This window comes from Struthio camelus, chromosome 17 (genome assembly GCF_040807025.1).
Source record: "Struthio camelus isolate bStrCam1 chromosome 17, bStrCam1.hap1, whole genome shotgun sequence".
Classification (NCBI taxonomy): Eukaryota; Metazoa; Chordata; class Aves; order Struthioniformes; family Struthionidae; genus Struthio; species Struthio camelus.
The window spans coordinates 5,036,431-5,050,766 of record NC_090958.1 but is presented as its reverse complement, the minus strand read 5'-3'; the positions used below and the strand labels follow the sequence as shown (position 1 = coordinate 5,050,766).

At 44.8% G+C, this 14,336-nt stretch overlaps 1 protein-coding gene across 10 annotated transcripts in view; it reads right to left on the bottom strand.

The window, feature by feature from the left end:
- Positions 1 to 4,219: 4,219 nt before the first annotated feature.
- The window catches only part of ASCC2 (activating signal cointegrator 1 complex subunit 2), a 39,799-nt gene continuing 29,682 nt past the window's right edge, over positions 4,220 to 14,336 (bottom strand). For 8 of the 10 annotated variants that reach the window (XM_009670263.2, XM_009670262.2, XM_068910942.1 and 5 more), the window contains exons 14-19: positions 13,690 to 13,904; positions 11,869 to 11,988; positions 7,975 to 8,199; positions 6,184 to 6,292; positions 5,541 to 5,620; positions 4,220 to 5,005 (exon numbers count right to left, since the gene is read on the bottom strand). In XM_009670263.2, the coding sequence (XP_009668558.1) occupies positions 4,837 to 5,005; positions 5,541 to 5,620; positions 6,184 to 6,292; positions 7,975 to 8,199; positions 11,869 to 11,988; positions 13,690 to 13,904 (918 nt within the window). In that variant the 3' untranslated portion in view covers positions 4,220 to 4,836. The remainder of the gene's footprint in view (positions 5,006 to 5,540; positions 5,621 to 6,183; positions 6,293 to 7,974; positions 8,200 to 11,868; positions 11,989 to 13,689; positions 13,905 to 14,336) is intronic. The other 2 variants (XM_068910946.1, XM_068910947.1) reach the window with 1 other exon arrangement.

Here is a 14,336-nt window from a genome sequence, read left to right as displayed (position 1 = left end):
TGGTTCTGCCCTTGTGCCCAGCGCCCCAGCACAGAGGGAAAAACGAGCGCGTTGCACGTCCCTCTGGCTAGCGCAGCGGCCCCTCCGAGGCAGAGGGTCCCGGGCCCGCCGTAACGGCGGTGCTCCCGAAAGGGGCTGCCGTGCCCCTTCCGTGATGCGTCCGTTCTTCGGCCCCCTGAACCGGCTCCTCAGACCCGCCAGAAACTGTGCGGAATGACGGCCTCGCCGCCCTGAACTAGCTCACGAGGGGCTGGATGAGCACCAGCTGGAAGCAGTGAAAGGCTGGGAAAATACTGTAAGAGCAAGACCAGGATCTCTCTCTCCCCCATCTTTAGCAAGTCAGTTGTTACAAGCCAACTTAAAATAACACCCGAACTTGAGCTCTGCACTCAAGTACTTCTTTTAGTTGTAGCATTAATTTTCTATATATTGTATTTTTTTTTTTAAGCTGGGGTTGAAATCTAAATTATTGAGGAAAATTTTGAAAATCTAAAGGCTTATCTGCAACACGGAGTAAAGCATGGAGCGCTCCTGCCCTCACGCAGCACTTCTGCGAGTCTGCTCGTACCAGCAGGTTTCAGTGCCTGGAATAAGGATTCTTTTGTTCATCCTGAATCTCTTCCAGCTGAAATGCCTTCTCTGGTCTGAATGGGAAGTTAAAGCAATGGGATCGGAATACTCTAATAATCTCTGGTTGTCAGAGTAGGAGAGCAGTGAGAACAGGGGAAGTAGGATGTGTGCAGCTTTCCTCCCTGTTTTTTATAAAAGTCCTGAAGGCCATCTGCAGGGCAGCCCTGACCCTACAGCCCAGGATACAGGACTCCATCCACATGCTTCTCCAAGGTCATAAAGACGGGGTGGGAAGCTCAGGCACAGCAGCATCAGTGGGGGCTTTTATCAATAGGGGGAAAAAGCCCCCAAAGAAGGCTAGGAAGCTGGAGGGGACAAACAAAGCCTGCTGGCCCACAGGAGGACAACGAGTGCTCTTCTGTCCGCTCTGCTGCGGAAGGCAGCTTTGTGAACAAAGAACAGGTTTCTGGCTGTCAACTAGAGTGTAATTGCTCCTCTCGATACCCTTGTGTCAGATCATTGCTGGCTGTTACAGAACAGGGTAGATTCGGTCACAGTAGAAAAGCACAGGATGACTACCCGAGGTGTCATTTACACTAGTGACGCTTACGGATGCATTTTCATACAGCTTCTTTTTTTCTCCCTCCTGCTGTTTCCTGTTGCTGACATCGGTTTTGTGAATACTTGCATTTTTAAAGTGAAACTTTATCTTTATCCCAGGACCACTGGAGAGATGGCTAAGATGACTGGCTGTTTTTTGTTTGTTTGTTTTGGTGTGCAGAAACTGTGGAAGCACATCAAGCACAAGTATGAGACAAGCGAAGACTGAAATGCTCAGCAGCGGGATGCGTCCTGGGGTGGCCAAAGTGACTCCTTCTCTGCAGTATATCTCCTGAAACTAGTTATGCCAAAATGGAAATGGGTTCCTGACTGAACAACTCCAAGCCAGAGTATATAGGCCACCTACTGCTATGGGAGCTAGATGGACTCAAGGACTTCTGCTGCTGTTTTGAAACTTGTTGTGTTAAAAAATAAATTCTTAGCCCATGTCTCATGCTTTTGTGTTCATCTGACTTATCCTTTGCTCTGCGTGTAGTTTTTTGTTATCTAGGAGACAGAGAATGAATGTTTAAGTGCAGCCCCAACCCTTATTTTCAGGACGCTGTAGGAAAGCAAACTATTTTCAGGACAGTGTAAAGGACTTGAAAGCATTCATACAGCTGAGGGCTGCTGACAATACCCTTGGCTTCTGCCTGGTAAGAATTTTAACCTGTGGGCTAAGAGCTGCTTTCTTTGAACAAGACTTAAAGAAAGGTGATTTATAGTCACTTACAGTGCTCTTTCTGTCATCTTTTTGCAGCAAGACTGTGCTGGTTTGTGGTCAGTCATCCTTTTAAAGCTGTAATACAGATATTGCCCCCTCTTAAACCAGTGAGATGACTGCCTCAGCAGCCTTTGAACTGTTATATTCACTTTACTCAAGTGGTGGTGTGCACCCTTCAGTCTGTTGGGCTGAGTGGTACTTGAAAAGGGGGGGGGGAGGGGGGGCATGTAATTTTCCACCTGTCCAAAGCTTGAAATGGGATATAGGAAAAAGATCTCTCTCTTTGTATCTCTGTGCCTTCTTACTCCTCAAAAGTGGCTTGATGGTCTGAACTGCTTTACCAGGCTTGCCTGCTCTGTTCCATGCCAGTGCTGGTCCTTTCTGCTCAAAGCAGAGTTGCAGAGAAGGGACAGGAATTACTTAGGTCTGTCATGAGTACTCACCCTTACAGCTAGTTGGCTGTGCAGCTCCTGCTCTAACTCACAGCTGACTATCACACAAAAAAAGAGTAATTCTTTTGTCAGCAACTTCACTGAAGGGTCTGTCCCTGCTGTTCTTTGTGGTCATTCCAAACGCATCTTTCTCTGCCAGGCAAGGCTATTAAGATGCTGTCTTGGGTAATGAGACTATTAAAACAGAATCACTTTGGGCTCTTGCGTGGCTGTATTAAGACATGGCTGAGAGTGACTCACTGTTTCCCTCTACTCCAACCTTGATGATGCTGTACAGCCTAGAAGCTGCTTTACTTAGTTCTTGCTAGTAACCACCTAACTGGAATTTTAGCAATGGATGAGGCAGGGCATGCCAGAGCCTGTGATAACGAAAGAAGCTTTATTGGGTTTGTAACTAGGTCTTAGAAGAGTAAAACATTTACTCTTAGAACGTTAAGAGGACTTAAAACATTGTGCTTGTTTTTGAGCAAAACACAACTGCAGCCTTCACAGTCCCAGCTGTGCTTTTATAGAGACACTTGGGAAGAAAGGTTTAAACTTCTTTGGGATAATCTCATACCATATAAGACTGCCTGCTCTACCACTATGAGTTCTGCCTGCAGTGCTGATAGCTTCACGCTATGCTGAGCAGGTGATAGAGATTTACAGCTTTTTAGAAGCAAGAACTAAAGATGAATACAGTATTAGGAAGGAGGAGACAGCATTGTAGCAGGCTGGCAGAGAGTAAAGGAAGCCATTAGTTCAGAGAACAGCAGCTATAAAAGAATAGGGAGTTAGTTACCTTGGCGAGTAATTTCCCTTGACAGTGGAGTTTGGGAAGTGGTAAACGCAATTCCCTTTTTCCTATGCCTTGTCATAGGGGGTTTGGACAGTACTGAAAACCAGCAAAGAAAAACCTTCTCCTCACGGCATTTAGGACTTCGTCTCATTTGCATAACGGTGACAGCCATTTCCCCACTTTTTGAAAACAGCTCCAGCACAATCGTGTTTGGCAGCAGTACTAATCATATAGCCATGTAGTCCCCGCCCTCTGCGTAAAACTAGGCAGCAAGGTACGTGCACACAGAGCTTATTACAAAAGCTCTCCTTCTGCAGCATTTAAAAAGGGGAAGACAGCACTAGATTAACCCCAGAACAACAGCTCTAACACTACAAAATCTAGTGCTAATTTATTCAGCATGTGGATGACAACCACGTGCAGCCTTGTCTGCTCTACTCTGTACAGCAGTACTAGAAAAACACGCTGGGGGAGGGGAGATGGCCAAGCGGAGCCTGTTTACCTTAGTCTCCATGATGAGAACAGCGCTCTAAAAACATGCTGATACTCTTTGTCAAGAGTGAAGTGAACAGTTTTGCCACCTGCTACTGGCAGGTATTCCAAGCTTGTCTAGGCACAGGGTAGCAGCCATTGGCTTTTGAGCACCTTACAAATGGGTTACAAAGTAAACCCAATAATTTGCATCTCAGTATGCAGGGAGTGACTTTAACAAAAATGGTCCTCAAGAGAAGTCTCTTCAGCAGCTACAAACTGTTGTTTACTATTAGCTCCCAGCCTTCCTAACAGCAAACATGATGATGGGGGCAGTTCTGCTTCACAGAGTGTGACAAATAGTTATTGAGGAGGCAGCTCCCCAGGGACTCCGACCCTGCTGCCTTCAACCCTGATTTCCGTACTACTGTCATCCTGCTTAGGACACCTTGATCCTGATTTTCAGGCATCTTTAGTCTCAGTGGCTGTGGCTAAATCTCATTTCACTAAACCAACGCAAAATAGCAAGTGAATTTCACTGCTTGCAGATACACAGCACGTTAAAGGGCTGGTTAAGGTTCCTCTGGCTTAAAGTTACAGTTTGTAAGAGCCTAAAACGCCAACTAAAAGATTTAAATCATTTATTTGCATGTTCTGTTTTCACACACCTCACTTGAGGGACAGAAGTTTATGATAGATTCTTGTTTACCTGAACTCTCACGTGTCTGTCAGCAACTGGAATAGCCCGAGTGTTTTCCTATCAACCTTCAAGTTTTACTGCAGGATAAGGCATTTCAGCGGAGCAGACAGCTGTAAGGGCTGTTCCAGGGAAGCCTAGCTGCAGCTCACATGGTTGCTCTCAGAGCTGTCAGCTGCGTGGCCTGGAAGCCCCCTTTTAGTTGCAGCGAGGGCACGAGGAGCCAGTATGAAAATAAAGTTCTCAGAATTATAAATAGTACAAAAGGAAATGTACGGCTGGTGCAGCCGAACACATCTGAGGTGTGGCCTGTCCTATATGCTTCTCTCTATAAACTGAACAGCAGCCAGTCTGCCTGGTGGGCAGTTCCCTTTCACGAATAGGCAACCCTCCCATGGGACGTGCAATTCCACATCAAGATGAAGTGCCAGGCATTGAACCACAACATCCATTCCCCCGAGCTAAGAGAGGGCCAAGGGAACACAGCACAACTGTCCCGTAAGCCGAGAACAGGGGATGATGCAACACCTGGGGTAAGAGTCTTTCAGGAAGGAATCATGCCTTTATTCCGCTTTCTGTCTGCCATGACTCGTCGATTATGATTAGCTCTTGTGCTTTTGTTTGCTTCCTTCTTCCTTCGTTCCTGCACTGTTTCCCGGTTCTGCCCATGTCCCTTCACATTTCCAACAACGGCAGAGCTGTCGTGCTTGTGCCTGGAGTACACAGGAGAAAGGATATCAGAACAAGCACACTGCACGCTCGGGGAACAAAATACATGGATCCTGAAAAAAGATTGGGTGGGAGGAGTTCAGCCATCCGGCCCTGAGCCTCAGCTCACTGATGTATGAGCTGTGCAGGGTTGCTGCAATAGCTGAAATAGCAGCATCAGCCACACAATAACTCCAGCCTTCTGCACATGGAGCATGCCAGCTAAGGCCAGCTATTACGCTGTCCTTACATCCTTGTGGGACCTGTTCAAGCTCTGGGAAGCTGTGTTCGCTAAGATCCTATCTTGCATAGGTTTCTGCTCTACTTACGATAAAGAGAATTACCCTGTCCTATCCATTTGACACCATCAGCAGTGAAGTAAAAGTTGGGCAAGGGAGTCAAACATCACTGTGGTGGTGACCCTGGCATACAGGAATGCTAAGGAACAGGTACATCCTCATCCATTAAAGTCAGTAGCAAGCCACTTGCTAGCTACAGCAGAGCCAAGGTTTCATCCAACAAAGGGAGATCCTCACTTACCCCTTCCTTGCAAGATAAGACAGCCGTCTGGCTTCGGCTCTCTCCCTCAATATGGCTGGGTCCTGCACAAAATGGTCCTGCTATGGGAAGGAAGGAAGGAAAAACGTCAGCGCTATAGTGAACTCATCAGCATTATTCAAACGGCTAGAGCAGAGGCGATTCTGTTGTGCCACGGAACGGGGAGCCTGTTCATTGTCTGTTATCTGTTCTGGCCGAGCCAGCAGGAGTGGTGTCAGAGACTCTAAACACAAAACCTGGCAGAAAAATCTCAATGAGACTTCTTCCCACATCCTACCTCCAGCAGCAACACCATCAGCGTTAATATTTCCAGCATATCCATGACATCAGAACCTTTCTGTACATGGAATAAGAGATATAAACCTCTCCAAGGAGCGTCATCGCTCCTATAGGGCTAGCTTAGCAGGCAATGGACAGTTGTAGTTGGGACATCTCAGAATCCAGCCGACTGCAGAAGTAACTAGCCACCCTGAAAAGCAGCTCAGTCTCCATGCTCGTGTTAAATGATTTATGCTTTGGTAGAGGAAATTTCCTCCACATCATCCCTGACAGACACTTTAACAGGTGAAGGACATAAAACATATGATAAATCTTAATGCAACTTCAACCACAAACTAAATGTCACCTTAGCTCTTTCCTTTTCAGCTTCCTCTTCCTCTTCTTCATCTTCCTCCTCCTCCTCTTGTCCGTCCTCCTGTCCTTTTGGTCTCAGAACTTGAGGAGTGGTGAATGGCCTGAGAATTTAGACATAAACAGTGAAAGATGAAGAGAGCACAGCCACAAGTGTTTCACTGAAGAGCATATCCTTTTCATTTTATATCACATCTTTCAAGGACTAGAATCCACAAATTTCATAGGCTTGCTTCTGAAAGGAGAGAGACCCAGCAGCTACTGACGCTTTTAATGTGCGATTAACACACATAGAGGTTCTTCTTCACTGCGGAACGTTCACTAGGAAGTTGCTACCAAAATATAATTAAAAATATATACACATACATATGTATATGTATGCGTATGTGTGTCTCTCTCTCTCAAAGCAGCAGATCAGGAAAAATGAGAAACCTCATAGGGAATTTCTCCAGGGAAACAACTGTTTCCTCTAGGAGAAGGGGAGCCAGACACACCCAAAAGACATTGGTAAGGAGCGCTGGCCTTTTTTTACACTTTGCTAGGCTTTAGCTCACCAGCCCTCACACCTCAAGCTTAAACTCAGCCAGAAACAACCTGATGTGCAGAAAGTGCTGAACTCGGAAACTACCATGACTGGTCAGTGGTTATCCCTGGAGCCCCAGTTTCATCGCCCTGCCCCAGTTTCATCCAGCGGGAAATACTCAGAGAAATCCATCAAGCTTTATGATTCACCCTGAACATGCAGTGTAAAGGTCCTGGAGGAAAAAATAAACAAACCAACATTCCTATAGGTCGTCTTTAACGTGCATGTTTGTGTGTGGAGGGGGGTTGTTTTGTTTTTTGGGAATTTAGATCCACCATTCCACTATATAAAAAAGTAAATGTAAAACCAGAAGAGTCTCTGTTTACATCAGATCTATAGGTCTAATTTTCAGCAGTAACATCCATTAACTGTTCCTACTGCCTCTCTGGAAGGCAGAAAGGTAGACAGCACTGAGCACCTCGGCAGGTGAAAGAGGGGGAAGGACTCGACTGCCGCACTGTTATAGGCAGAAACAAAGGGAACCCCAAAGATGCTCTTATAAATTATAACAGACTTTAGGAGGTCACTTTCAGAAATGTTAAAGCAGCTTTTACGAAATGGTTTTCTATCTCTGGGTCATACTTCTAAAATAAATATTTCTGCTAGTCCCATCACTAATTAACCCTTCGCTTCCTGGATGCTAAGTGCCTCCTGCTGTCAGTTGTTCTGGAGAGCGCTGGGCAGTCCATCACAGGCGGAATTCCAGGCGTCAGCATGAGATGAGAGATGGGATTGGCAAGGAATAAAAGTCTGGTCATACACTTTTCCAAATTAAGTTTTTCTTGCTAATCTGTCATTTTACTTTACATTGCCCAGCTACACTCAAGCCCCATTATTCAAGACAATCCATTTTCCCCTGCTGGAGGATAATTATCCTATAGGCAGAAGGACCGCTGTGTGCCAGTTTCAGCACAAAGTCCCCTCTTAGATCTGGATGCTGAATTGAGGTAACAGCTAAGTCCCATCGGCACAGAAAGTGGAAGCCTGAGGACTTCTTGTGTGCGTGCCATGGTAAAGCTCCCTATCAACAGGGGAGAAAGAGAGCCAAATCTCCCTCCTTGCATGTTACAGAGAAAATAGTAGCAGAAGAAAAAGGATGGTTTGGAGCACCCACATCCTCACTGAGAAGCAGAATGAAAACCAGTGTCAAACAAACAGGCTTGTGCAAACTAGATAACTCTAGGTGGCAGCCACAGCACCTACCTCCTACTGATCAGCTCGTCATCTGAGTCAGCATCATTTGCCCCTACTTGGTTTCCATCGTAAGTGTCATCATACTCGTCCTCATAGTCCTCCTTGTAGAGCTGAGCTTCTCCTTGCTGTACAGGAACCTCCTCCACCACCACGCTGTACTGGCTGTAACGCTCCTTCTGCTCAGCAATCAGGCGTTTGTCATTCAGCAAACTCCTGGTTGTGTCTTTCTCCCTTCTGCACACCACAGCATGGAAAGGGAGGGGCAGAAACAGAAAGGCCATGTCAAGATCTTCCATGTAATTTTTTTTTCCTGTTAGTAAGTGAAAACTGCAGCAATAGAAGCCTCATCTCAAACTTCGCAAGCACTATTTAAGCCTCCCTGTTTCCCCTCCGAGAGGTAACATTTGCCTGGCTACTAAAAACAGCCACTTCTGGCTTGGAACAGCAGTTTTTAAACAGAAGCCCAGCAAGATTATGCAGCAGATAAGAACAGGAACTGGAGACTGCCACTATCATTTGAGACAGAAAGGAAGGTTTTACAGGAGGCCAAACACAATTATATTGAGGCTGAAGTTTGGCCAAGATCCAAGTAACATAAAGAGTCCCATGAATCTTGAATGGCAAGTTGTTAGGGCTAAGACTCCCATCTACCAGACAGCTCTTCAAGGCCCAGAGTGCCCTCTAACACCATGCTGCAGTACTGTCTCACTGCGGTAGCACGCACAGCTGCAAATCAGGGACCAGGGCCGCATTCGAGTAGGTGCTGCACGGACACGTGCGTTCCAATAGAGACAAGAACCGTAGCTTGCAAACGTGAGATGCAAAATATGATTGTAGATAGGGAGAGCCAAAGAGTTACTCGTGCGGCAAGTAAGGATTAGAATAAGCAAGATTAAGAATGAAAAGCAGAATAAAGAGTAGGCTCGTGCTTCTGATCCAACCTGTCTCAATGCACTGCACGTACAACCCTTAAACACAATTTGTAAAACACTGAGGAGGCAAATAAACTACAGCCATTTTATAGAGGGGAGGGAGGGGAAAAAAAAAAAAAAATCAAGAAATAGAAGTTCAACAGAGGTATTAAAAACAGCCACTGAGATGCCATGTCTCAAGCTGCACAAGCATAAACTCTTTGAAGTCCCATTTTTCAGACCAGCCAAGTACATATTGCATCTAAATAGCCGATAAGGACTTGTGAAACTGGAGCGTACCCCAACCAAGAGAGCTTACAGCAAAGCTATGGGGAATTTCACTTCCACGTATTCCCAGGACACCTTGCAGCTCTCAAAGTCTAGGAGAAACTTGCATCAATCATTTGTTTGGGATCTGAATATTAGCAGAGAAAGAACCTGTCCAAGGCACATATTCAGTGAACCAAGGATGGCCAGACTTTTGTGAAATGCCAGTGAACACTGGAAAAGCAATCTAAGGCTGATTTTTATTAAGAATCTCAAAACAAGATAACATAATAGATACATTTGCTTCCCCTCTCTTCCGTGACTCGTTGTTACATGTCTGAATTTAGCTGCAAAACGCCCTACAAAACATGGGGTTAGTTCACACGTACCTAGGCCGGATAACATCTCTTGTTGGTATTCAGCACGAGACTGAACTAAATACTTGATAATTGTTTCCTGTTGAGGTGGTCTGATGACTGCAGAGGTGCTGCAATGAATTGTGTTAGGCACCAATTCCAGGGAAAACCGTGGGATAATTTTTCTAGTCCCACGATGTTCAGGACGTGCTCTGACTTCAAAAGTCTGGTTTAGCTAGTGATTATGGCTAGGCAGTAGTGATTAGGCAGTGATTAGGCAGAGGCAGCAGTGATCACTTTTCAGGACTGGCAAAGAATCATGTGTACTTTATTATATTCATTTCCACATGCTTGTTTTTCTCCTCATCCTGGTGTGGCTTTCTCCTTCACATTAACAGTCCCTGCCCCAAGCGGCTTATACCTATCTGGACAGCGGCAAGCACAATGGGACTCCACTTGACCCAGCTCTTTAAGCATTACTGCAACATCATGCTTAGCAGGAACAGCATTTTAAGCATAAGCACTATTTTGAGAGCAAAAGATTTAAAGACAGGCAACAAAAAGGAAAGGCTGTTATCATTAGAATCCAATGTAGGTCTCAAACCAGGCTAGGAGAACTCTAGTTTCCAGAAGCTTGGTAAAGCATTAGGTTTCTTGCTTGTAAAACAAGGACCACAGAGAAAGTTACACTTTTACTGCTGAGAAACACATTTCATATTTACGAAGCTCTGAATGTTAAATCCTAGAGAGAACACGGTGCTATAGCTTACCCTTTAATATAGTTAGATACGGTCAACCTTGGGCATAGGGTATACATTGCCGATCCTGGCTAGTTACTTTCAAGTTTTAAAAACCATCCCCCCCAAAAAATATTAAGGTGTTTGGAGTCCTACGTGGAGGACACACTCTTTGCAAAACAACTGTTTTGAAACGGAGACACAGCCTGAGGGAGGCCAAACTACACCAGGAACAGCAGCATTAATAGGAGGATCACCCCAAGAGGTCACACAACAGTACAGCAGAAAAGATGACAGCTTTCTCAAGGAGTGGTGCGACAACTGGAGAAGATGACACAGCCTCTCTGATGGCAGCCACACGTGCAAAGCTATGGGAGCAGGTGGAACATGGTAAGGAGCAGGGTCCCACGACCCAGCTCAGGGATGACTTGCAACTTAGGAAGCTCTGTAGGTGATCTGCAAAAGGACCTCCTAGCTGCATTAGTCCATATACTGGAGGCACTGTGCTGAATCTGAGGAGTAGTCTCCAGCCTCGAGTTCCCCTTCAGCAACCACACACACAAACAAAACTTTGGGAGAGCTGGGAGATAACTGAGCATGCCTGTGCACCAGAAGCCAGCAGACAAGGTGCTCTGAGCACCTGTCCAAGCAGGGGAACATACGAGGAGGAGGGAGAAAGATTGTGCCTGTGAATTCTGAGCTATGAACACTTCAGAAGTCATTATTTTGGCCAGAAAAGAAACTATTTTCTTGCCCAGCCAAGCCAGTATAAACGCTACAGAGCTGCTGCTGAAAAGCTGTTGACTGGACTTTGGGACAGAAGTGATTTCCTTCTGACAATTTGCTGCAGCTTTGCAACTGAAACCTTAACGGGGAGTTACCAGGGTCACGCAGTCCAATCTGCAGCCAGATTTTCATTTACATTCCATGTAAAGATACATCAGCATAAAGATCATACTTGGATGATTAGAGAAAACTGTTTAAAAAAGAATCTGAAACAAATCAACCATATTATTGAGGTACAGTTGACATTATTGGGAGCCAGCAAGGTGATGCCACATGCCCTAACCTAAATTCACACCGTGCGGCACAGAACAAAATGCCAAGCTAGGCAAAAAGCAAAGTAAATGCCCTTCTGCAGCGAGCATACAGCAAGAGGAAAAATAAAAGGAGTCTAAGCCAAAGTTACCGAGTGTTACCAGATTTTGAGATATTGATACTTCACTTGGATCTAAAACAAATCATTAATCTCAGTTCTGAGTCACGATCTCAGGGCAGCAGAGATAGTTGCTTTTCAGTATAAATTTAACATGAAGACCAAGAAGCAAGAGCCAGCCGTTAAAAATGAGGTTGGCAGAGCAGTCTCCAGCCACATATAGAGGAAACCCAACTAGAAAAAAAATACTAAACTGAAACCAAACCCCTAACAGTACTTTATTTTACTTCCCCAGGAAAAAAAAAAAAAAAGAGGAAACAGGCGGGAAATGTTTTTAGTAAGCCTTAGCTCCTGCCCTAAAAAAAAAATCGCAACAAAATCCTCCAGGAGGCCTGTAACAGAAGTAAATTTGGGAAGTTCACAGATATTTATTCCTCCTGACAGACAGGGTTAAATCAAGGATGGGTGATACTCACCGCTTGCCTTTTTGTATCCGAGACACATCCACTGAGTCCCTACTGAAAACATCAAACTCATCATTCTGGAAAACATTATAGCGAGAAGTCACTAGAGGAGTAGGGTCTGGCTTTAGCTGTCTGTAATTAAAGAGAGAAAGAGAGAGAAAATGAAAACATAGGTGAAGTTGAGGGAGACCAAGTCTTCTCCTTCCTAAGACCTTAGTTTATTCTGCGTCAAATCTCACAGTCATCCACAGCATGCTGAGATACTCTTTGTGGTGCCGGCTGATCGGGTCACAGATTGCAATCCCTTCATTTCACAGCTGCAGCATAATATGTGCATAATCACTAAATGCCACTGGTCTGAGAGAGAAGCCAGTCCTTGAGGCTTATTTTTGTGAGGAAACTGAACCAGTGGACAGAAAGCCAGAAGAAAATTCTGCTGTTCATTTAAGAAAGTAAAATCAAACAGGAACATGGACTATTCAACAGACTGCCTGGTCTCAAAACAGTGACTCAGTAAAGCCAAACACTAAGTATGATGAATTACATGCTGGAAAAAAATCCAATAATTTGCTGCTGTTGATTTCAGGATATTTATCTCCCTATGGTTCCTTCTTAATTCTGCCTCAGAGTTCCAGGTTACACTTGTTCAATTTATATAAGCCAAAGGACCATTATCTTTGCATTCATTTTGCTGGTGCTGTTAGCTCAGCTGGGCATCTGAAAATGCTGTTGTGCTCACTTCTAAAATCAGCAGTAATCAAAATTTTGCATTTGCTACTGAACTGACACTTTTGTTTCAAGATGCAAGAGGCAAGAAAAAAATCCAGCCTTATATGCTGTAACTGCTGGCTCTGCAGTACTAGCAGGGGAACAAAACAACCAAAAAACGAAACAAAAAAGCACCTTCCAAAAGCACATCCCACATCATTTGTGCCAAAGCCAGCCTATTTGACTGAGAGCATTAAGACTGTTGCAAAACCAAGATTCTTTTTTACAACATTGCTTTTCTGATAAAGATGCTTTCCTCTTTTAATGCAACAATGAGACAGTCTGCCCATTCTCCCATGAAATGTGAACAAACAACACATTCACATTCTGACACTCAGAAACTGCTGTTGTACCACGAATGCACACTAGCTGCTGCGGACAACTAAAACAACTCAATTCCACTGCCAACTACAATTCCTACACTCCATATACAACACAGAAATAAGTAAAAGCCTGGCAACTTTGTCAAAGGGTAGATAAAAATGGATCTGAATTGCCATTTCCAAATGCTCCCCAGTTTGACTTCAACTGGAAAACAGCAGTCCTTCGAATACTGTATTTTGCCCTGCAGGTTGAATTGCAGCTGAATTAGTTCCTTTGAAGATGCCCCTTCCTGCAGGGCAGCTGAGATTTTAACATCTATGACCCTGTTCTCTGCTGCAAAAGAACTTCTGGCAGTAACAAGATTTTATTGCCCCACCTAGACTAAGCCAGTCCCCCACCCATGAGGGAATTTTAAAGTATTTGCCCAATAAACACTCAAATAAAAACTTTTTGTCTCCCTGTTACAAAACATGGCACAGCCTCTGCTGTACTGAAACACTGCACATTGAGCATTCACATCCTCTGCAGGGACAGAATGAGGGTAGCAGGTTAGTGATAGATGGCAATGGGAAACTCTCACGGCATTTTCTTGAGGTCAATAGATGCACATGCAACTTTTTTTTTTTTTTTTTTAAAAAGAGCCCTACAGGTTTCTAACCTTCAACAAGAAGGATATTAAATGATAAGCCACAAACTAAAATGAAAAGGCATTAAAGCAGCGCTAGGAATCCTGTCCCACACCTTGGCATCGTTCGCTCCAGCTTATCCAACGATGGCACCAGCTTATCTTCCAGGATGTTGTTGATCACTTGCTCTGCATTGTAACTGTACTCTTCCAGGCAGGCCAGGATGAAGCCCTCACCAAGGTCTGGTAGCAGGTCTTTCACTTGAGAGATCAGAGAGTCCAGCTCCACTCCTGACACCTTGGCAGCGGGCGCAGCAGCTGCACCAGCACACTATAGATACACACCAAAGAGAATTGGTAGCATTACTGGGAAGAGACAGCAATTGAGGGAAGGTAGGTACACACAATGAGAAAGGGAAGAGAGCAGGCTGGGTTATCAGCACTTAACACAAAGAAGTCGGACTGAAGTCAAAAGAAGAGAAATCAGCTACACTGTTTATACGAGCCAAGGTTTACGACAGAGTTGGGTGCACACCTACTTTTGTCTGCTCCTGAGTCAGCTGGGCTACTCTGGAGAATCCTTTCCTCAAGTAATACACATATAGTATACTTCCTCAAAAATTATCACGCGTACAGACTGCAGTGATGAAGTGCAGTATCTGAACAAACCACAGCAATAGGAAACCCAAGCCAAAAGGGAGTTAGAAGCATTCTGCTCAAAGTTAAAGCCAGGATTATTATGTAGTTTGTTTCTCGTTTCATG